This window comes from Cyclopterus lumpus, chromosome 4, assembly GCF_009769545.1.
Source record: "Cyclopterus lumpus isolate fCycLum1 chromosome 4, fCycLum1.pri, whole genome shotgun sequence".
Taxonomy (NCBI): Eukaryota; Metazoa; Chordata; class Actinopteri; order Perciformes; family Cyclopteridae; genus Cyclopterus; species Cyclopterus lumpus.
In genome coordinates, this window is record NC_046969.1 from 12947071 (window position 1) to 12971349 (window position 24279).

Genomic DNA, 24279 nt, shown 5'->3' on the forward strand with positions numbered 1-24279 from the left:
TTCTGAGCTGGCACGTTCTTACAGTTTCATCAGATAGGTAAAACTGATGAGTCGTTTGCTCAGGATGCAGACTTTGCTGATACTAATTCAAATTCTCAAACCTGTGGTAGTGACTGATACCACTGCTCTTTTTCGTCCTTATATTGTCCCTTATTGTTTGGAACTGCTTGATCATTCTTCTTTATGTAACGTATTTATTTATTTCATCACACTCTGAGATTCTTGAATGAAGAGTGCCTTACAAATTATTATTATTATTATTATTATTATTATTATTATTATTATTATTATCACAGTGCCCTATTGCATCAATACCTCAGTTTGCCAGATTATTTAATATACTAAATATATATATATATAATATAAGCAGACATTAAACATTCTTTCTGCATAAAAAAACATTATTATCTTCAGCTGATGCTAATGTGAGGCTTCAACAACTCCCTCTTTCCCTCCTTGTGGTCCCATAAAGGATGTGTCCTCCCTAAACCATGGTGGAAAGATACTTTGTTTAAGACCAATAACTCCTTCTATGAACATAAGGGCATGTGAGTATTGTATTAATCACCAATCCTGTAAAGTATTGTATTTGGCACAATGCTCCAACTGCAATGCATTCAACTAAAAATGCATTTCCTGCAGAAAAGGTGTTGGAATGTCGAAAGCTGGAATTAATTGCAAAATAATTGCTGAAAATACAGAAATGGGGAAACTACCTGCCTACAAAAATGTTGAAGCCCAAAAGCATTGAACTTCACTGCTGAAAAACCTGTTAGTTGAAATGTATAACTGGCAGAGTTGGAAGCAAAACGGCATCATCTAAAGAAGCCAAGAGCTGAACAAGGCAGGAAAAGCTGGAATAGTAATAGAAGTACAAGTAGTAGTTGTACAACTATTAGTAGTTGTAGTAGCAGGAGTAATAGCAATAGTTATAGCAGTAGCAGTGGTATAAGTTGTAGTAATTGTAGGACTGCAACAATGAGCTAGCACAAGAGTGATGCCTTTAAGACTGGTCTCAGTGAACCTTACCTGGGGCTGTCACAGTGTCTGATAGACGAGGACACTCCCCCTCCACAGGTCCTGCTGCACTCCTCCCAGGGAGACCACAGCCCCCAGCCCCCGTCCACGCCCTCTGGACGAGTCCCGTACATCACACACAACCTCTTGTAGCACCACTGCAGCACAAACACGCATATATTTATACAGTGACTATATTATTATTCTGCCATAACTTTAAACATAATAATATAAGAAAGGTTAATTGTAGAATTTACCCCTTTCTCTATGGTGTTGGTCTGACAGATTGTTCCCTCTGCAGCGGGAATACTGCTGGTGATGCAGCGGTTGCTCTTGCTCATGCACCAAAGTTCACTGCAGACCTCCTGTGTGTGTGTGTGTGTGTGTGTGTGTGTGTGTGTGTGTGTGTGTGTGTGTGTGTGTGTGTGTGTGTGTGTGTGTGTGTGTGTGTGTGTGTGGAAGAGAATAAAAACATAGAAGAGAAACAACCTGTCAGAGTGTTGTCATATAAGGTACAGACACGGTCTTGTTCACCTTCCTTTCTGCTACAGCAATGCCTATAATACACAGGATTGTTTTATTATGTTCACATGACCACATGTGATCTATGTAAAGAGTCTATAAGGCTGTATGCTGTTCCAGATGTCCATTCGCTCTGAACCTGTCCCTCTAAAGGTTGACCACGCAATAAAGTGTATAAAGTATTCAAGATGTTTCACGTTGTCACGGAGGCCGACCTAAAGGAGAAAGCCGGAGAAATAAAATCAAGAGAGCCGTGAGGTAAATAACTTTATTTAAGATTAAGTCAGCTAACAGAATGATTAATAATACTATTAATGTACATTTATTGATCCCACAGTGTGGAAATTCTTCTCTGCATTTAACCCATCCTTAGTTATTAAGGAGCAGTGGGCTGCAGTGAAGTGCCCGGGGAGCAACTGGGGGTTCAGTGTCTTGCTCAAGGACACTTCGACATGCAACTATGGGGAGAGCAGGGATCGAACCGGAGACCTTGTGGTTGCGGGACAACCACTCTCCCCATGAGCTACAGCCTGTTTCCATCATGAATAAGAAGCTAGCGGTTTAAAATAAAATGCAAAAGTGAGAACTGTAACTGCTGGGGTTGAGACAGTCTCAGGCTTCTTGTTTGAAGGACTTGGGAGAAAGAAAAAAGATTTCCAACCAGACATTTGGGTTGTAGGAAATAACATTATGATACTATAACGCAAGACAATATCATTTTGATATTTTGCCAAGCTGTTTCTTGATGTATCTTAGTATACCCACATGTATTCGGTCATTGTGAGTAATATTGCTTTATGGACAGCCACTCTGTCGTTTGGTTGGTTGGCCACCACTTTGGTCCAGACTGAAATATCTCTATAAACTAAAGATATTTTTATTTCCCTTGTTAAACCTGCCGACCTTCAAAATGTTGTCATTTTGAGCATGTTAGTTTGATAAGGTTAGCATTTTTGCTCTGCTGCCGCTAACGTGAGGAAAAGTAAGCTGAAAGACGAATGAGTAGAAAGCAGGAATATATAGACAGAGCACTCACCGCATATTTACATTGTCGAGATCTGACGCCATACTGGAAGCGGCATTGTTCATCTGCATCGTAGGCCTGACCCGGTGCTGTGGTGGGGTACACAAACTCCTGCTTGGGGGGGATGTTGTTCAGACAGGAGCCCATACCTGAGCTAAAGCACACCAGACAGAAGAGCAGGAGGAGTGAGATTAAAATAATACACAATAACTGGCATTGTATTCAAACACTTGGCTACAGATCATTACATTTAAGTGGATTTGCCCACTGTTATGATCCAGCTGTTATTGGGCTGTTTCTCTGACCATAAAAAATATAACTCTGACTTCCAAGTGAATTCTTCTTTCTTAAACCTCTAATAACCAAATAATGTGTGGTGTTGCAGATATCTGATAGGATGACTCACTCCAGGAAGCTGGTGATGTAATCCCTGCTACAAGCGGACCAGATGAATGGGTTTGTCTTCATGGTGATGTGGTCAGCCATCAGCTTGGCGGTCTCCTGGCTGCGGGGCCCGCAGGCGTTCCCCATACCGTCATGGTTCATCCCAAACCTAAAGCCCATGATGAAACAGAGACAACACTTTGAGGCCGCATTGACCGGTAATAGTTGCGGCAGCAGGGACAAGGGCAGTGGAAGTTTTTACCGCGGATAATTGAGTGGGATCGAAAGAGCAGACATGTTGTGGCAGTTTGATTGTCATAAATCGGGGGCCAGTCAACATGAATCAAATTAACATCAAACCACAGGGAGGATACCTGAATTATACATATGATTATTGACAATAAGTGGCAGATTGCCACAATGTGAAAAAATATAGTCCACAACTGAATAATCACGTTTCATAATTATCATCATAGGACAGTGATTGAGCCCAACGTAACATAATCAAAATGCTTTTGTAACTGCATTTAAACAACAGTCTTAACGATATTTAAGTTGCTGTCATAGACAAGAAAAGCCTCATATATCTCATATTTAAGGAACCAGTAAATGTTTGAGATTTTTGATTGAAAAAACACTGCAATAATTAATTGTTTATCAAAATAGTTGCAGATTAATGTTATGAAGATTGTTCCAGGTATACATACACTTGACAGGATAGAAAACTAGCAGAGCTCTGGCTCACCTAATCCGGACTGATCGCAAATGGCAAAAATATATGAATGAGAAAATATTAATCGTTAATATTTAGATATATTTAATTTGGTCATGTTCAACATGACAAAATTATATAAAAATGTATCGATATCTCATGATAGTTTACCCAAGTGTGTTAACTTACACAGTGTTAGTGATCCATTTTCCTTCATTGGAGAGACAGTGATAACTCACAGTAGCTGTGTTGGAGAAATATTAGTGTTCTGAAAGTTTGTCATCCTTCAGCTGAGTCATAGTCTTGACTTTTTATGTGGGCACCCTCGACCACAAAGAGGCCTGCATTTAATCTCATGCTGCACTGTGATGTCAAAAGAATTTATGTAACAATTAAAAACAAATGCTAATTGGGTTGAGGCTGAGGAAACCGATTGTATAAATCAGCACACCACTGTATGTCTGTCCAGTTATGTTGGCTCGTACGCCTTGTGGTCTGAGTACTCAAAAGCTAACTGTGTTAATCATTAGGGAGGCAGGACCCCGAATGATCCACCATATGCCTTCATACTTCTCTGTTCTGTGTGCAGACATAATGCAACGGGACACTCAATTGACTCAATACAGACAGACGAAATGGCAAGTCATCGAGAGGCGACCCAGATATATAAAAGACAGAGCAGCCAACCCCACATGTAACTAATTCCACATATAAATAGTGTGACTCAAAGAAAATATACAGCTACTAACACATTCTCAACGGAACAAAATGACTCATGCTGTTAGAGATTACATAGACTCTCTCTGGAGATCTGGAGGTGTAATCTGAGGAGGCAGAGGGATCATCTCAGACCAGAACACAAGAAAGGACACATGAGACACCTCGAGGATACCTTCAGGGACATTTTGTGTTTCACCATCAGCTAGGAGGTAAATCCTGGAGTTTACAAACGTATCCGTCCTCGGGAGCGTTTTTAAATGTATCCATTGTTGGTACTCTAAAACTTCAGCCTAGTGTGGACACTCAGTGTAAACGTAGCAAGAGATATGGGTCCTAAAATGTAAACATGTGGACATGGCCTAAGCACAACGAGCATCAGTAGGCATTCAGTGTTTTCTCTCAGGTGCACTGACAGCAGAACACAGGACTAAGAACTTCTCCTCAACGGTCTTATCTTAATGTTCATGGTATTTGCATGCAAGATTGTGGAAACCATTGAGGAAATGCTTTAAATCATGAGTTTTTTCTTCTAACATGTTATCCCTTCTGTATACTGTTTAACCTGACTAATACCCCTTTAAGACACCAGACACATGTGAAAGCAAAGATGTGTTCAACCTGCGTTGGACCTATTTATATATATCTCTCTCTTTTCTTTGGCAAACTTGGTTTGGGATGGATAAACTTATTCATGTGGAAATCTATTCAATATTTGTCAAGCCAGTTCACTCTGGACTAAAGACAACCAACTGTCCAACTCAACGAGCAACTTTTTTTTTTTTTAATGAAGATATTTCAGAAAATGGCAAGTTTATTGCGTGTGTGTTCAACTCACGTGTGTCCTATCTCGTGGGCGATAGTGAAGGCCGTTCCCAGGCCGATGTCCTCATTGATGCTGCAGCTCCTCTCTGGCTCACACATCCCTCCGACAGGAGCCAGACCTGTCTCACACACGCACACACACACAAAAGAATATATCTCCTCTCACTGTAAAAGCATCAGTACTATAGGAAATATACAGACCTTCCTATAAGTCATGCTTAATTTGTATCTTAATCAGCTGAAGACCTGACTTCAGATCTTGAAACATTTTGTCCGGTCCTCACTTTGGGCTTAACGTTTCAATTTTGAGGGTTCAGACTTGGTTTGAGGGTTACACTAAGAGTATGTATGGGTTGAGTTTAGGCATTTACATGTGAGTGTTAGGTTCAGGCTTAAGGGTGAGGCTTTGCTTTATGTCAGCAGTGAGTACAGTAAGTATAGTGTATGTAAAGTATGTAAAGTATGTGTGTGCGTGTGCGTGTGTGTGTGTGTGTGTGTGTGTGTGTCTGTACCGAGGGTTTCACAGGGCTTGTTCTTCTGAATGCAGATGTCGTATCTGCAGATGGGAAGGAAAATCAACCAGGCTGTTAAACTAATAATAATCATATGCTCACACACAAACAGAAGCAGCACCACCAATAGATGTAATTACACTTACATATGCAAACATGTAAAAACACGCTTGACATGGACATGCAGTACATTCACAGATGGTGACAGACACACTCACACAGACGCTATGGTCAGATAGAGGACAGCAGTGATAGCAGACAGATATAGATTTAAAAGAACAAAAGCAGGAAATCATGGACGCTCACTGTGGTGTCATCTGTCTGGACAGTTTCCATCCTCTGCTTGTCGTAAAACCCAAGTGTTCTCACGAAGCCACCACCAAAACCACAAGACATCCATCTTTCTGTGCTCTTACATAAGCTTATTTCACATTCTGTTATGAAGGAAGGTATTTGTTTCTCTGCCCAGCCCCATCGCACTCAGATGACTCTAATGAACCATAGTTGTGCTGTTTGCAGTTGCACATTCCTCAGTCAATAGCATCAGTGTTATATCTTCTTAATATGCATCTACCTCCGTTGTGTCTGTTTTCCACAAGCAGTATCAGTAACAGAGAGCGTAGTTCGAGAAAAGACGACAACATTGAGAGAAAGCAGCGCTGTCAGATTCAAAGCAGCTTTGCTTTAATTTCTACCCTCTTTCTTGTCCTCTCTATTTTCTCTGGGCTGTTTCTGATTCTTCAAATAATAACATGAATCCGTCATCGTTTTTCACTCCCTCCTCATATCTTTTCTTTTTCATTCTCCAGATGCTGAGCTGGGCAGAGCTGCCTCAGCTATCGTCACATCAGACAGGACAAGATACAGCCCAACTCTCTCGGACTCGGCTTAATGAAAACCTATGAGGATAGAGGCTGGGAATGTTGAATTCAGCTTAAAGGAAACGCCGTTTAACCCTTTCATGGGAAACCTATTGTTATTTACAAGAAGTTGCAGTAGGAGGTTTAGGGTATACTTGTAAACACAGCACAGCTAATGGGCTTGCACCCTCACTTTGCGAAAAATATATTTTTGTTTTGTTTTGGTCACTCAAACAATGTCTTCATTCTAAATTACCTTTATTTATATATGAAGAAAGCTCCAGAACAGAGTTACAGTTTTTATGTCTTCCTCCTGGGAGAAAGGTTTGCCTGTTTGTATTTCTGACCTGGTGATAAGCACAGCAGTGTCATGGTGAGCGATCCCGTTGTCTGGTATGGCGTTACCGTAGCTGCTCCGGTGCTGGATGTTCTTCTGCCACTTACAGAAGCTGTCTAAAGACTTCCCTGCATGGTGGTTGATCTCTAGTGTTGGCTGAAAGAGAGACAAGAGAGGAAATACACAGTAAAAAACAAATTTGAAAATAAATGTATTTAAATCAACACAAGTGGAGGTTACAACTTAAGTAAACATACTTAATTCAATGATATAAGGTTATTCCAGTGTCAACAAAGGGAGATTACAACAATCAAATGTAGGCCCAACAACGCGATAATGACCAAGTCTGACCCAATCTTCCTGTATTGTGGTGTTTCGGTCTGATTGTCCTGTAAAACCCAGGTATCTCCAAAATGTTAACCTTACAGAAGCTAAGAAAAAAAGTCTTCTTTTCAGCTTTGTGACATTACTTGTTTCAAATAATCCCTTTGGTTTTTAAATGATTTGGTCAGCCTAAGAGTAGGAGAATTTCCTCAATACATAAATGAACGTGGCTGCGGCTCGGAGTTAGAGCGGGTTGACTTCCATTTGGGTGATTATCAGTTTGATCCCTGGCTCGGACAAGATCCTTAACCCCAAATTGGTCCTGAGGCTGTGCCATTGCGTATGAATGGGAATTCGACTCCTGATGGGCAGGTTGCACTCTGCATGGTAGCCTCTGCCATGGCTGTATCTGTGGGGGAATGCTGACATGTAGTATAAAGCGCTTTGAGTGGTCAGACAACTAGAAAGGCACTATACAAATGCAAGTCTATTTACCATTTGACACTTAATGAAAAATAAACAAATTTAGAGATACATGGTTTCCACTGGATATAAACTTTGTTAGACACTTTATGTTATGCATGGTGAGAAAGCATTTCTAAACTTTGGATTCCAGACTTAAAAAGCTTAAGAAGCCTCCCTCTGTTCAATTGACAAAAAGCAACTGTGCAGGCAGGATTAGGCTGAAGGCACTTTCTAGTATTATGGGAGTGCAGAGAGGAGGAGAGGAGAAGTAGAGGAGGGAGTTCTCTGCTGGCCACAGCTGGCGAGAACTCGTAACCCAGGAATGCATGTGGTGACATAACTAGTAATTGTCTCATCTCACAGTCCCTCATTTCTGGGCCCAGTGCTGGCCTGATTTTATTTTCCAGGGGCAGCTTGCCGTTTTCAGACCTGGAAACCAGCAGCAGAACTGCTCGCCGAGACTACTCTCAATCCTGTCCTGACTTCAACCTCAATGCTCCACAGAGAATGAATAAAAACAATAATACTGCCCACCGCTAACGATCCAAACATTTACTTCTTTACTCTGTCAGACGACGAAAACATCCGAGCTGTAAATTATGGGGCTAATTTTGAGGCAGTATGAACAGTATGAATCATAAATTTTCCCTAATAAGACAGCTATGGAGGAAACCCCAAAGCCATACTGTAATACTCCTTTAATTCAGTATGATTCATCTGTCAGATTGCTGGAAGCACAAACATTGCAAAAGGAGCTGGCCGCACTGTCTCACCACATGCAACAGCATGGCGGGCTAATAGGGTCAGTTACTAGGTAGCCAGATGGCCCAGTCATCTCCGGTGCTATGCTGGTAAGGTCATGCACTTTGTATGAGCTGAACCCCTGTCTTGTGGTCAGGTGTTGGTTCTAATTCTGCACTCTAGTGGAGGTTGCACTATCCAACCTCCACTCACTCATTTATAGCATGAGTCTACAGAAATGGCTGTGCACAGCAATGCTTTGAACTAAATACGAACTTGAGCATGTTATTTGAGTGTTAACTTGCTAATTAGCACTGAGCACAAAGTACAGCTAGTTTTGCAGGTATTTAGCCAGTAGAGAACATATATATATATATATATATATATATATATATATATATATATATATATATATATATATATATATATATCTTCATCAAGTCAAACTCATGGTGGCGCTCGAGGAATAGTCAGAGAATCATTCAAGTCAACTGGATTCATGGTGACAATGACTTTCGATACAAACTTTCATGGTAGTCCATCCAAACTTTGCTGAGAAATTTCAGTCCAGACAAAAGTGGTGTAACAAGTGACTGACTGATATAGCAAACCACAGCGTGGCTAGAAAATACTGGCAAAAGGACACCAAGACCTTGAGGAACCTGGTGAATTTTGATCCCGATGGTTTTTTGATCACCGTGTGAATCAAACTATAAGTCTTTCTACACACTGGATGTGCGCCATGGCAATGACCAGAGAGGTCACTGTTCACCGGAGTCTGACAGTCACAAAGCTGCTCTGTCAGACAGGTACAACACCCTCCACATATCCTGACTTTTCCAACTTTCCTCATTCATCTCCCTCCTCCTCGCTTCCTTGCAGCCCCCTTGTCTCTTTCAATACAGCTACAATTTATAAGACCCACGTACACACTCACGGGTCCACTGGGATGGTGGAGGAAAATACACTTAAGCCAATAATTTGATAAAACAAGGAGCGCATAGATGCTGGTCAGGGAAGAGTTGTGTGCAGTCAGACAGAGAGGTAATAAGGACAAGCATAGAAATACACAACTTATTACAGTCTGTTTACCTGGTCTTCCATGAGCAGGATGAGCCGTGTCACTACAATGTTGACTGCATTCCCCAGGCTAGAATCCTGGAACAGTTTGGCAACCTGACCTCCAGGGAAACAAGAAAAGACCAGTCTTAAAAACAGCTGATACACCAGTTGAGCACATTACACTAGAGCTCAGACAACATTACAAATAGACACCGGAGTGAACCATCATAAATTAAGTTGTGTAATGGCACAGAAAAGTCCCTGCGAATAAAGTCTTTAAAATGTATAAAAAACTACCACTACCAAAAAAAAGAGCTGATTCAGCATGTTCATGCTCTGATTTCCCTGTCATGTCTGTTAATACTAATGACTTTTGGGTCAAGCCTCCAATTGTAACCAGCTAAAACTCTATGGCATGAACAACACAAGTGTGCTAAAAAGCAATCCCTTTCTTGTGTCCCTACCAAGATCGATTTTAAGCCAAAGCCAAATTGAACAACTTATCTACAAGACAGATTAGTCTGAGGATCTTAAAATAGCTGTTAAGTAAGAGCACTGCAGGTACCAATGGCTATTAAAGAGCTAAAGCACCAACATTAATAAAACCCTTTTTTATTTTATTTTAGCCACACCACCAACAAGAGCTGGTTTCTGTAACAGTCTGGATGTAACCTGCTCGGTTGCAATAGCAGGTAACCAACCCTTCATTAAATACATTCCTAACACATGTGTGTATCGATTTAAAGTGATATACTGTGTGTGAAAAGATCCCCACTGACAAGAAACAGGGCAGATGATGACATACAGCCTAAACCCTTCTGACTAAAACATGGGGCTTCCGCTGGGAGAAACATAAAAAGCTCCACAAGTTTGCTTTTCTTTCTATCTCCAAGCTTCATGCCATTACATAAGCCTAAATATTATTTCTACTTAATTTGGGTTTTTGACTCATGAATGTGAAAACAAGTTAATTTCTTACCATTTCTTGGCGTTAGAAAAGCACTGAACCCGTTTCTGTCGACCTTTCTAGGAACCAAACTCTGATTGACTGTTAGGAAAACTACACTTTGGCATAAAGCTTTTCATAATTAGTTTTTTATTCCTCAAGGATAACTCCAATGGCACTGGCAAGGTGTATTTCTAAGACATTGTGCATATACATCTTTTGTTGTGAAACTTACAATATTCATGACAGCCAGGATGTACTGCTCGATGTCCCTGCGACCATGGTAACCCACCATCATCTTGTCGGCCACCACCAGCGTCTCCACGTAGCGTTCCCGGCTAACCGAGCGCTTCAGAGGCAGCTGGCCGCGACCAACATGATGTGGAGGCGTCTTCAGAGTTCTCTGCCACCATGACGCACCTTTCATCGACTTCTCATCTGAGGAAGATAACACAGGCACTCATGTTTTGATGGCATATAGTACGAAGAAACCCCAAAAGACCCAACGGTATCACTCACTGTGGATTTGGCATAACTGGCCAAGACATTAATTATTATCTATTCTTTACTTTACCAACCAGAATGATGCCTGATTATACACTTTCCGTGGATGAAGAGCAGAACGAAAGCTCATCATTGTCTGATTTTATGTTATTTTACTTCCCTTTTACTCTTTCAGCAACGCCCTGCAACACAGACTCAGTCACACCCAATCACAACTGGGAACTCGGACACAACCACAAGCCTCTGCTGCTGGCTACCATGCAAATAAACCTGGAGTGGTTTTATTCCTCCAGTATGGACCAAGCTGCTGCTCCTAAAAAGACCAGAATATCTCTCCTCTCACCAATGACTCCACAGGATTGACCCTTGTACTGATAGCGGAGCGATGAACGCTTGTAAACCACATGGGGGCGCCCCTCGGCTCTCTCCCCCCTCTCCGCCCTGGTCTGGTTATCTGGTGAGACAAGGGGTTCAATCAGGTACTCCTCTCCCCCTGCAACAATCACCCCCTGCTGCAGAGAGACAGAAATGTAGAATAGAGTAGAATAGAATAAAATAGAAGAGAATCATTGCTTTCATAGTACAAATATCACAAACGTCACAGTACGTCGATCTCTACTTTGTTATGTTAATAAATAAAATAGCACAGCCACTAATACAGATCATCCCAAATGCTCCATCAATGAAACAACTCAAATTAATTACTTGTCCTCTTGATTTTGGCAAGAAGAATGAGCAACAAAGCAGGCAGGGTGAGTTAAGGTGAGCAGAGTGAGGAGTCAGAGGCCATCTGAGGGATCCTGGTGCTCATGGGTCAGAAAGCTTGAGGGGACGAGACTTCAAACCAACCTCTGAGCTTTCAACGCAGCAGATTTTGAGCTCAACATTTAGTATTGTTGCAGTGTTTGGCCTTCATTTATGATCACTGTCTACCTAGTTTGTTTGAGAGGACAACGTTGTCAGTATTGATAGTTTACAGTTCACATGCAAAATGTTGACTCCATAGTGAGACAAAAGTTTTTGTTCCACAGCAGGAAGAGTCACTGACTTTAGAGGTTTGGTCACAATACCAATCAAATAAAGATAATAATAATAAGTGACACAAGCATAAGCAAATAACAAACGAGATGATGGGGAAATTACCAATAGGTAAAGACACAATATATGAATTAGTATTTAGAATTCATTTGGAGAAGTCAATAACAAGATGTTATTTTGTGGGACAAAACTATACTACAATAACTATGTAACGTTTAAAGTTACATTTGATGATTACAATATTAGCAACTACAAAGCCCTCTCGCTTTGATAAAAACCTGGACATGAATGTACCATAACATGCCACATGTCAGTATGAGGACTATGCGACTAGTTCAGTGTCAAAACCCTCATTTTATGATTAGAGATAGTTTTATATTAGAGATACAAGCCTAACATTATGATCGTATCACTTTGGGTTCAGACTGTCCCACTACAAACACTGTCCCCCTCAGAGGCTCCTCTGTTGGACTCATCTGAGAGGAGGATCAGGACCCCACAGAACAAAAACACACATACACACACACCTACAGACACACACACACACACACACACACACACACACACGTGAGAGCATGAAAGAGTGAATGAGAGTGAGACACTAACACTTCCTTTGAATTGGTTCAAATGTGTTGGCCCAGTCAGAGCAAGTGTCTCCCCTCAACTCACTGCGGCGGCTTCCAAAGTGCCTTTAATCTCGTAATATAGTTAGCGATGCTCCCCTGGACACACCGCCCGCTCACTGGTGAATGTGCTCATGCTGGTCTGACCATCAGTAATTACGTGTGCTGCTTATTAACGCTTTGTGAACACATCTAATCCTCAGCTGTGTATACAACTGTTTTGTGGAGCCTGCTGTTTGTAGTGAGAGGATACACTGATACACTGTGCTGTGAATGCAGGGACATTATTTCAGCTAACAAAATGATGCATCACAATTAAGTGATCCAGTCCAGTGATTCAGGGGGGGACTAACTTTAATCTCTTAGTTTGGGGCATTAACAAGCTGATTACTTCATGAGAGTGGGACATAAATGCAAAGGAATGGATGCGTTGACCACCTTGGAAAAGAGTTCAAATATACAGAAGATTAAAGGTCCACAGTTTTTTTTTTTTTAAAAGAACTGCTTCCAATAACCTGCCTTGTTGACCACAGCTTCAGTTAATAATCTCCTACATTTCCCTGTCTGCCTTTAAACAGCCCCAAGAGAGCATGCCAGAACATGATGCATTGTGGGTTAGAGGTAGAGAGGTTACACTTCAAACAAGTGCTGAAGATGCTTAACTGCTCTAACAGCACATGAAACCGACGATCGTCCCCCTTAACATTGGTAATATTTACAGAGCTGAGAAAGAAAGCTGGGTTTGCACTTCTCTCTGAAGCTCTCTTTTTTCTTTCCTCACAACAACTTCCATCCCCTTTGTGCCATTGAGTACGACTGAGTGCAACAACATGAATGTCTTTGAGGAGACACTCTGAAAGTGTGCTAAATATCCACATTTGTACAATTAATTGAGTATCACCTCTCTATATGATGACCACATTGTGGCCTTATGTGGCAGGTATAAAAAGGTTTGCTGATACAACCTTGTTCGTTTGATACATACTGATGCCACGTTCATGTCAGATTGGTTATGGTTAATACCCTTTTTCAACTTTTAAACAGTGTTAAAATCAAAATCAAAGCTGCACGACCAACTCTTAAAAAGTCTTCATTCAATGTTAAATCTTTCCCACTTTCCTCACTCCAATATGACGTGTTGTGAGAGTAATGGTGATAGTATAGTAATTGCTGGATTTCTTTTAGCTGCAGTGCATTCTAATTAATGTATCCTTAATTGTTAAGTGGTGGTGAAAATGTGTAAATCTGAAGTAGTTGCAAATGATATTAATCGACATCTGTACAAGAAACAGAAATAAAGCACCTTTTTAGGATGAATCTTTCCTCAAATTAGGTCATTTCATTTCAGGTAATTTCCCTTTCTGAGGACCACACTGGTTGGTTTGGAAAAAGCATGAAGTTAAGTACTCAACTTTTCTAAAAATGTCATGCTTTGATCCAAATAAAGTATTACTGATCCCGCCTTTGCTGAGCGAGTGCTGCTGCTGACCAGAACTAAGTGTATTAGATGTGGATTAGACTTGCAGGTTTCAGTCTTACCAGGCCATTGCAGTTGCTCAGGGCCACTTTGCTGGTGTGCGGCTGGTCCTGGAGGTGTCCTACATAGTGGCAGTGGGGAGAGTAAGGGTGACTCCAGGCTAATCGACCTTTCTTCCAGTACTCCACCCTGAACTGTCGCGACAGCAAGCCTCCCTGCAGCGTTAGGTTCAGCAAAAAGTTGATGCGTGACGTGGACAGCTGGTAGAAGAGCTACGGGATAGAAAAAGAGAGAGTTCAGTTAATAAAAGCTCATCAGAATGTTAAGTATATTAAAGAGTATTCTAAAGATGTGTATAAATGTAAGACAAACAGAGACTAAAAAGAAGAGTGAAAAATAAAGGAAAACTATTTTTTTTTAAAGCATTACAGAGTCAGGCAGTTTGTCTTCGGTGCTGCGGCTCCTTCTTCTGGGATGTTGCGGCCTTTCTGTATCCAACGTCTCACCATTAGGTCCTACACGTACTGGAATGGCAATCTCATACTGGCCTAGATTAGACAGGAAGGCAGCTAGAGGGAAAGAAATGAAGAAGGCATAAAAACCAAATCAGAGTTTAACGTATTAAAGCCCACATTCTGCTGAACCTAATTGATTCTAATAAAACAACAAAAACAGTTGAGCATTTGAAAGTTACTTATTTAGAATAACATTATGGGGCTTTTAATGGAGAGAGTAACGAAGTTGGCGAAGAGAAACTTCTCGTCCATTACTGACAGGGTGCCTCCACTCCAAGAACCAGCTCCCGCATGAGGCCAAGGGAATGTTGCCATGGCTACCCTGAAACTGTATACTTCCTGTCTGTCCCAGTCTGTGCCGAGGCCTGGTGGAGATTTATTGTCCAAACACACACAGCTCTAAACAGCCAATGTCAGCTAACTAACGGGAAAGGTCACCAGCAAATGAGTCCAGTTTTCATCAAACCTCTGGCCTCAGTTGTTGGAGTCGCAGCTCCTTCCCACACAGAGTAAATACCCAGAGATCAGAGTTCCCTGGTACAGACTTGGAGAGCTCTGTACTGGGAAAACATTTTATAGGCAGCAAAAAGGTCTGGCTATAACAAACAGCGAGCACAATTATAAATGCTGCCTTCACATGGACCTGGTGAGGTTGTACTGTATTTTTGACACATAATACAAAAAAGGCTTGGCAGTGTGTTTAGTCACGAGAACCAAAATGGACAATGACCTTTTCCAAAATGGTAAATGACTCAGCGATTTTGGCATTTTAATTTCATGTCAAAATGTTCTTCCCTCTGAATGTACTTCCACAGCTATGCAGCTAGCCAAACACCCTTCCCGTGAGGCTTCAATAAGGTGGGATGGTCTGTTAAGTTATTACTGAAAGTAATTATGAATATGTGAAAACACAGATAATGCAATGATGGTTGCTATGCTATGCTACATCATAGCATCCTAGCGCTGTTTGCGTCCTGCCTGCTGCTCTGTTCTTAAACACTGTTTATTGCCTGTTCGTTCTGTGAGTGGGCTCTCACAGGCAAAAGTCCAACAGTAACTTACTATTATCATGATTGGTTTGTGGTTACATAGGCTCAAAAACAATGCAGGAAAACAACAAGTGATCCATTACTGCTTTGTAAATGTAGCTAATGCTACAACGTTAGCTAAAAGTTGCCTATTTAGCTACACATTCAGAATATGCAGAGAAATATTAGCATTCATTTGAAGCTGTATTTCCAGACCCCTGACAAGTAAAAATCCAATATACTGTCTTTTTTTGTGCCGTTTTTGTCTCTACCAACACCTTATAAAATTTATTTAGCTTCCGTCTTTAGCTTGCTAACACTTCTTCAACCATCAAGGAACTGTAAAATCGTAATTTCTTTGTCACAAACTTGTTTAAATGCACAGTCTTCCTAACCGTTTCCCAAAACACATCCATCCTGCTCTCACAAACCACAGCAAGTAATCAGTTGGTATGACCATTAACTTTGAAGTACAGGAAAGCTCCTGCAGAGAAAATGAAGGGAGAGTGTTAATGAAGTAGCTAGATATAATTCACCTCCAAGGAAGACAGACCTCACACAGAATAAACTATGGACTAATGAAAACCAGTCAAATGGTGAAGCATATAGTTTGAACAGGTTTGAGCTGAAGTATTTCAGTATAAGGCAGATGAGGAATGCCTTCAGAGTTTTTCCATCAACATACCATTTACCCATTTATAAATGTGAGTATTACTGTTACTATACATGCAATGTGATTATTCCTGCCCGTCTTCTCTTCTTAGCCCTGAGAGAATATACTAGTCCACATATTGGATATGTTATCTCTTAATGGGTAGTAAGGTTGCCGGCAGCAAACTTGCAATAGACAATAGTGCGAAATATGTTCATCGACAGTGGAAACATGGTTGCTAAATTTAACAGGAAACACTCCCTGACTAAAGAGTTTTCATACAGCAGTGCTGATAAATACACTCATCCACCCATGAGCATGGTTTCTGTTATCGCCAAATGAAAATAGTTGAAGGAAATACTCTGGATGGAAAACTGTCCCTCCCTCCATCCCAGACACACCTTCATGGCACCTCAGATGAAAAGGCTACTACAAGAGGAGGAAAAGTCTCTGATTATTCAGTACAAACTACAAGAGAGGGAAATGGTGGAAGGATTGCTCGTCTTTAGATTATAATCTTGTTAGAAGTCTCTCTGTGCCTCGCCTGTCTGCTCTTCTGTGTGCAGTCTGGGTGACATGCAGTGGGAAGTGACACATGCACATATAAGTATCACTCTCTTTTTTGGTGTTCACCAACTCCTGAGAATAATATTTGTCTCTTTAGCTGCTAAAGGCTCAGCTTTGTTCACCAGCAAGTTGACAACTTTGTCTATCTCCTGTTTGGTGCTTAGAAGGTCATGTTTATCAGAGCTTTTCTGTTAAGAAACAGCCTCCTGCTGTGGGGAGTTTGGTGATCATTCTTGTTGGGTTCGTCATTTCAAACAACTCCTTTTACATTACATGCAGTTATTCAATCCATTCTTCATTTAAAATATTAAGTAGAGACTGAAACTAGAGACCACATTTTCTGTACCTCTAGAAAAGTCTCTGAGGGAATGAGCCACATCAGGGTTTGAGCGGTGGGTTATTTAAAAGGAAGCAGCGTGGCAGACTATTGGAGACAGCTGGCTGTGAGGGGTTAGAGGTTAAGTTTAGGAAATACACAATCACAGCCTTGTTCAGGGTGACGAGACACAGACACTCAGTAATTTTTATGTCTCTGCCTTCAGGGGGATTTCAGTCCCTCCAGCTTCAGTGTGTGTGAGAGAGGCTGTGTGGTGAGATGTGAGGGGGGTGGGCACGTGGCTGAGCCACAGCTACATGATTTGTGGAAGCAGAGTTCAAGTTCAGCAGCCCAGACCTGCATGCCTGGAGTGCGCTTCAGCTGGTCAGACAACTGAAATGGTTTCTCCGGCTCATTTCACACAACTTTTTATCATCTGAGCACTGTGCATGTGAATTACAATTAAAAACAATTACAGTAAGAATGAAACACATGTTAATCCTTGAATCCCAATTATAGTACAAATTAAATACACATTTAAAAAGGGTATTTATTCTAAATTTCTAAACATGGCCAGCATTGTGAAGGTTTTCTTTTTTCTTTTACCGAAATGAGAAACAGATTTCACTCTGGGCGCCTTGACCATAAAATACATTAAAGTGCTCTTGCTCTCGAGAAACTGAAAATAATTAAAGTAACCCACAGTATGAAGCCAGGATCACAGACAATAAACCAATTATGTTTTCCCACTATTTATTAAGACCTCAAACAATAAGGTCTGTGCTGTTAATAGTGTGTTTATTTCTAACTTGGGTTTTTAAAACTCTTTTCACATTGAATTTTTGATTGGTTTGAAAAGGTCAACCTGTGTTATGTAAACTGGGTTTAGAACTTCTCCAAGACCAGGATGGTTGACTAAGCTGTTTTTTGGTGGGAAAATATGAACACACATTTCTATGATAACTATAGGATTACTACAAGTTATTATATAATTGTAATAGTATTACTGTAACTGTAGTAGATATGATTCAGACGTATTTCAATAAGTTCAGCTTTTCTCGGCTTTAGATACAATTGAAGATGATTGAATCTAAGATGTTGCATGAATTTCTTTTTACAAATACATTTGTGACTGGTTAGCTATGATTTTACTGTTGTAGGTATAGGGCTGAGTATCAAATAAATATTTCTTGCCACTGACAAAACATGTCTGTTGAGTTTCATATATAAATAAAACGCTATAACGTCTAATTCCTGCTAAAACCTGCAAAAAAGTTAAATCATTTCAGGTTAACTTCTATGGAGGAGAGGTTTGAGCAGAAAAAAATCCACCTGCTAAACGATATTCAGCGCTACGGAAACAAGGAAAATGTCATTGTGACATCACTCTGAATTTGCATGAGTGACAGACTTTGGGTCCAGTTCTGAAAGTGAATGGTGCAGGCATATTTAGATTGTAATGTGTCTATAACTGTCATATTGCCATACTTGATGTTTTATAAAAGCGATAGCTCACAACATGCCATGGTATATTGTTATTATATCACAGCTAAGAAGAACATAACCACCTCCTCTCACCTTGTGACTGGGAGAACTCATTTCTGTGACCTCCTTCGACCTCTGTGGCAACCACGATGACAATGCAGACCAGACAAGTCCTCCATAGCGTTTCCATGGTTACTACAGTAGTTGCTATAGTAACAGAATTCAGTGCAGTGGTCCCCGGGCCTCTGTCCCAACATGTCTTCTGCCCTCTCGGATGCCCCGTGGCCTAGCAATGGGACAGCTCAGTGCTCTGTTGGGCCATGGCTGCAGGAAGATCTGTGGGTTCAGACAGACATAGCAGCCTCTGTGTGTCGGATAGCGAGTGGTGATGGATCCTGGACGAGTCCTCAGAAGAGTCGAACAAACCCAGCCAGATTTCGCGAGGGGCTCAGCAGCAGTGGCAGGTTTAAACTCCTCTCTGCAGTGTTCTAGAAGAGAAATTGTTCAGAGAGGGAGAGGAAGGCCAGGAAAGGGAGTGAAAGGGAGGGGAAAGAAAGATTTAGGCTCAAAAAGGGAGGAACAAGGGAGACATAGTGAAACACAGACAGAAAAGAGAGAGAGAGAGCATGAGATCCCATTGACCCATGTAGTTCCCAGTCTAGCAAGACAAATCTACCTAGTTCATATTCAGCGTCCAGTGAAGGACCGCCCAGTTCTGCATTGTTTCTTCAGCTAATCAATCTTGGCTTTGGCGAAGGGCAAACACCATGTCTTTCACTCTGATGACCAGAGACAACAGCAGGTCCCAACCCGGGGCCCCTGAGGCCCCGCTCTTTAAGCTGCCTGCCCACCGGAAAGAGTTCAAACACAAAGGAAGCCATTGATCTTGTAAAAAGCTGCGCTTAATGCCCAAACAGGGCTTGAAGTGGGTATTATGTCAGAGGCTCTAGGGGTAAAATGAGCCAATTTCAGAGGAGCAGCAGGTTGCCATCACTGCTACGCTGGCTGACTGTGGTGGTTGGTTGTATGGCTGAGTGACTTGCTGGCTGGCTGCCTGACTGTACAGCTTACTAATTGGCTGACGTCCTGGTTAGCAGATAGATGGTACGAGTGCCTATATGAAGCTTGTTTACATGTGAGACAAAGGGTAGAGGACTGTGATAATCATAGCCCGAGCCATACTGAGTTTTGAGGGTCATTGTTATAACACATACACATCAATTAAACAACAATTTGATACAGAACCCTTAGATTTATTTTTTTCTCTTTAAGATGACCAATATACAAATTGAGCAGGCCTGGCATTGAACTTATTACAGTTAACAATCATCTTCTCAGTGCTCTCTAGTTTGTGGCGACATTTAGGCTCCAAGCACTGCCTCACTTCATCATTCTCATGTTTAAAAGCAGCACGTTTCTTTCTATACATATTTTGAAATCCACGGGTTGTTATAGGATACAATCTAACTCTAACCGTGTGGGTATAATTACTCGTCACAAAATGTAATGTACCTAAACACAACAACGGCAACACACAGCAAGATTTGGTGTGATGTGGTTGCAGTGCTTTTAAATAACTGAAGTCTTTGGATGGGTTTTCCTGTTGAGGCCAGAATAAAGTATGCTATAAGAATCACGTCTGAAGGGGATAAAAGATCAGCAGACGAGAGCAATGATCTAATCTTGGTTAAATGTTACTGTTAAACTAAACTAAACAGGACTTTAGTCACCTGGGACTCAAAAGACAGATAGAAGACGAGAAGATACCTAAACTACAGGCTTCCTTTTAGAGGAGGCAACCAAACAGACTAATAATGCAAGTGCTGTGTCTTGGAGGGGGAATTATAATTATATCTGTGTTGTCATTCAATTGCAAGAGATTGTTGGACATCCGGTTCTTAATTTCAGCATGGCAAGACATAATACAGGACGTATCGGTGGAACAGGGATTTGTCCCATAAGCATCCATTTCAAGAAATACCAGGGAGAAGGTTGTTCTTTTCTTTTTTACCTGCTAAATAGAAAGTGACGTTTATATGACAGCACTCAATACTCATTTCGAGGTAACAGTTCAGCCAGCCAGACATCACAGATTAAAATCTTGGCTTCTTTGTTCATTTTCCACACTACTAATGTCATTGTCCAGCGCTATACATAAACCCAAAGTCATTTTTTAATTGAGCACTATTCTGTTTTTTACTTAAAAACCAACATAAGAGAGAGTCTGCTTTATAATAACAATGGAAAATGACTTCCTCAGACCCACAGTACCCGTTACAAAAACAGACCAGAGCCAGGATCAGTCATATTTTCATGGGTGCCCTTCTCTTTGACTTGAGTTTCCTGGCTATGGATTGCTGTGTCAGCTAAAAAAAAGCCAACCCTTACTATTCTCCAGTAAAGTCTGCCCACCCAGTTCTCTCTTGTCCAAGCCCCCCAATCCCTCCCTCAGTGCCGTCTGAGGAGAGAAGAGCGAGCGGAGACGCCACACTGGCCCAGATGGCTGGCGGCTAACCAACTGCAGCCAAAGGTAATCGGAAGCAGATGGGAAACCTTTTGGTGACGAGAGCAGGGGGAACAAGTTGCCTCCTAAAAAAAGGAGTAAAAAGAACGAGCGCAAAGCCCGAGGGGAATGAAAGAGAGACAGCCGAGTGTAAGCTTTTTTGAGCCAGCTGGGAGAGCCATTCTTGAGTGTTAATACCCTGAACTGAGTGTGCAGGAATGAGTTGAAAAGAGCCCTAATGTGCATCTTAAATCATTTCAAACAGCAATGGAAAGGTAAAGTAAAAGGGGAGCTAGCTTGAAAAACTCTAAGGGGTCTTAGTACTGTTGCAGCTTCCCTCATACGTGGAACAACTGAAAGTCTTTCTCTCTTCCCCTCCCTCAGGCTTTCTCCCAGTCATTTCCTGCACAAGTCAAACTCCCCTCCATTTTCATTACTTCTTCTGCTCCCGCTCTCGATTTATTGTGTGGTTATTAAACTTGTAGCTTGATATCAAGTGCTTTTCATTACCACTAACTCTCCTTTTGTTTATTTAAACAAGAGAACAAGGGGGGAACCGGACCCCCCCAGTGCTGTCCCTTGGTGCTTTTTAAGTATAACTGCTTAAAAGGATTGTGGACCGCCTTCAAAAGATTCCCACAACGACATGCACGCACTGCTTTCTTGGTAAACTATTGCTCCATTATAAACCGCACAGAAATGCAGCTAAATTAAGACAAGCGTAGAGGTGACTGTGTCGTACATCTTCTGTGGAATAAAAAAATTATGTTTGTCAGCAAGCACATACGCTCAGCTACGAATTAGCTACAAAAGCATATTGCTGCAATCACGGCGGAGAGAAAAAGTGGTCTGAGCTGCAGACAGGCCACACAATTTCCAATGCAATCACAATTTGCAAAAGAGAAAAGCGGGAGGGGGGAAGAAAGGGGTTGTTGTTAACAAGAGAGAGCAAAGTTGGACTGCTCGGGATAATTAGGTGGGAATTTAAGGGTGGGCCCAATTTGCATTGTAATCAAGCCAGTGGTTCCAGTTATAAGTTTTTCATCTTGTCATCCACTCGTAACTGGTGCATTTAATGTAGTATAACAGATGTACAGTAAGTCGTTTTTTTTTCTTTTTGAGAAGACTAGAGCTAACTATGCTGTCCTTGTCTTTAACTGTTGCCAGGGAGAGTGGAGCTATCCGAAAACTAGCACACTAATCAAAGCCATATGACCGGCTCAAACTAAAGTCTGTGTGGAGCGAACAGATGCTAAGTGTCCCTCAGCTTAGCTTCAAGTCTAGCACTCCCCCCATTCACACACGCGCACACAAACACACACACACAGTTTCCACTTTGATCAGGGAGTAGCTCATGAATCAGCTTTAAGTTCAGTTTATTATTCCATTAAACTGGCGGTGCGGCTTCTCTTTTCTAATAAGACCAGGAGGTTGTGGGATCAAATGAGACGAATGTCACAAGTCAGATGCAGCGGTACAGTCGGCTACAGCAGCAATTACTCCATCTAGAAGTCTAGCTTCACACAGATCTCCACATGAAACCCTGAACAGGTGATAGAAATAATACAATGAACTGGATGATATTTCTAGACTAAACTCTCGTTCTTTCTGTCTGGTACAAAGACAGAAAGAGAAAAGGGCTGGCATTCCTTTCTCAATTTCCCCAAATAAACAGTGTGCAGATGAAAAGTGGGAACATAAACAGGCCAGAGAACCTCGGATGTGCTCCCCTAACTCTGAAAATGTGCCTCTTGAGTCTGAAACAATATTTAGTGAGAGCAAGAGCTGACTCGACACAAAGTGAGTCAGCCAGCAGCACTGGGAACACAGCACATATGGCCGTGGAAGGTTTTCTCTTTCTGTCTTTTATCATATGGATTTCTGCACAGTTTTTATCTTCTTTTTGACTCCCAAAAGCCCAAAACACCCCACATATATAATTTAAGAAAAGCAGCAAATCCTTGCATTTGTGAAAATTAACTATGAATGGGTGGCATCCATTTGCTTGAAAATTGTCTTAAATCAATGTAAAAAACTAATTGTTTCAGCTTTTATCTTCTTTATCTTGTGTGCGGTGTGCATGTGTGTGTCTAATGGGGAATAGATGTGTAATAGGGATGCAACCATCCAATATGGGGTATTGGTATCACCAAGGTTACAGACTTCATGAAAGGTAGCAGTCATGATTAGCCACATTAACACCTGGTCTCATCTTGCCTTACATACAGAGTATCCCAATAAGTTAAACACAGATGTTCACAAAAGTTACATTTGGGGGGGAAACACACAAGTCATTGTATCGTTTTGTTTAAGAATCTGAGAAAAAACTTGGATCGTGCATCTTTAGTGTGCATGTACGTTATGTGTGTGTGTGGTTTGGTTGATGGTGAAAATCCCAAACCCTAAAAATATTATCCTATAATATATCTGCATATGCAAACTAAAACACATACAGTTATAGTATCTGGGATAGTTCATTCTTCCCCCAAAAAATTAATGATGCTGCAGAAAGATCAACAATGCAACTAGATGACAAATAGACAGCTGATGAAATTAGTCATTTCTGCTGTTCATTGAGGGACCACAGCTTTGCATCCATGTGTAAGTCCTACATCTAGTCCAATTACGTTACATCAGAGTGAAAAGTGAGCTTGAACATTTTTAAGGTGTTTAAAATGTTTCATACATCATGGATTATAGTTCAGAGTTGTATTGCATAATTACTGCAGTTGTTTTCCATTGGGAAGCTACATGTCCGTCCGTCCCCCCCCCCACCCACCCCCCTCCAGCCGGTGGGCGACACTAGGCCACTCTTCACTCATGTCGGCTACCTGGACACCACAATGAAAAAGCTTAAAGACTAAAGAGTGACATTCACATTCTGCAGAAACATTTATGGAGAAGTGAGCGTATTTAGCTTTAGAGGAGCCTGCTGCCAGCATCCTGTCATGACCGTTTTCCTCCAGAGTTGTGCATGAAAACTCAAAGAGTGCGGCCGGGCTCGCGGACTTACCTTCCTCGTGTCCCCGTGCAGAAGTCTCCGCAGTGAGTCTGTCCTCTGTCCTCTGTCCTCCGCAGCGGAGCAGAGAGGAGGCGGTGCCGGTGGGTGACTGAGGAGACTCA

General features: G+C 41.5%; 1 protein-coding gene across 2 annotated transcripts in view; it reads right to left on the reverse strand.

The window, feature by feature from the left end:
- Positions 1-24279, reverse strand: part of adamts10 (ADAM metallopeptidase with thrombospondin type 1 motif, 10) — a 43451-nt gene extending 19172 nt beyond the window's left edge. For both annotated transcript variants that reach the window (XM_034530571.1, XM_034530570.1), the window contains exons 1-14: positions 24170-24279; positions 18747-19141; positions 14520-14659; positions 14153-14362; positions 11296-11464; positions 10684-10886; positions 9533-9616; positions 6921-7066; positions 5714-5757; positions 5215-5320; positions 2970-3116; positions 2576-2717; positions 1275-1382; positions 1030-1175 (exon numbers count right to left, since the gene is read on the reverse strand). In XM_034530571.1, the coding sequence (XP_034386462.1) occupies positions 1030-1175; positions 1275-1382; positions 2576-2717; positions 2970-3116; positions 5215-5320; positions 5714-5757; positions 6921-7066; positions 9533-9616; positions 10684-10886; positions 11296-11464; positions 14153-14362; positions 14520-14659; positions 18747-18843 (1742 nt within the window). In that variant the 5' untranslated portion in view covers positions 18844-19141; positions 24170-24279. The remainder of the gene's footprint in view (positions 1-1029; positions 1176-1274; positions 1383-2575; positions 2718-2969; positions 3117-5214; positions 5321-5713; positions 5758-6920; positions 7067-9532; positions 9617-10683; positions 10887-11295; positions 11465-14152; positions 14363-14519; positions 14660-18746; positions 19142-24169) is intronic.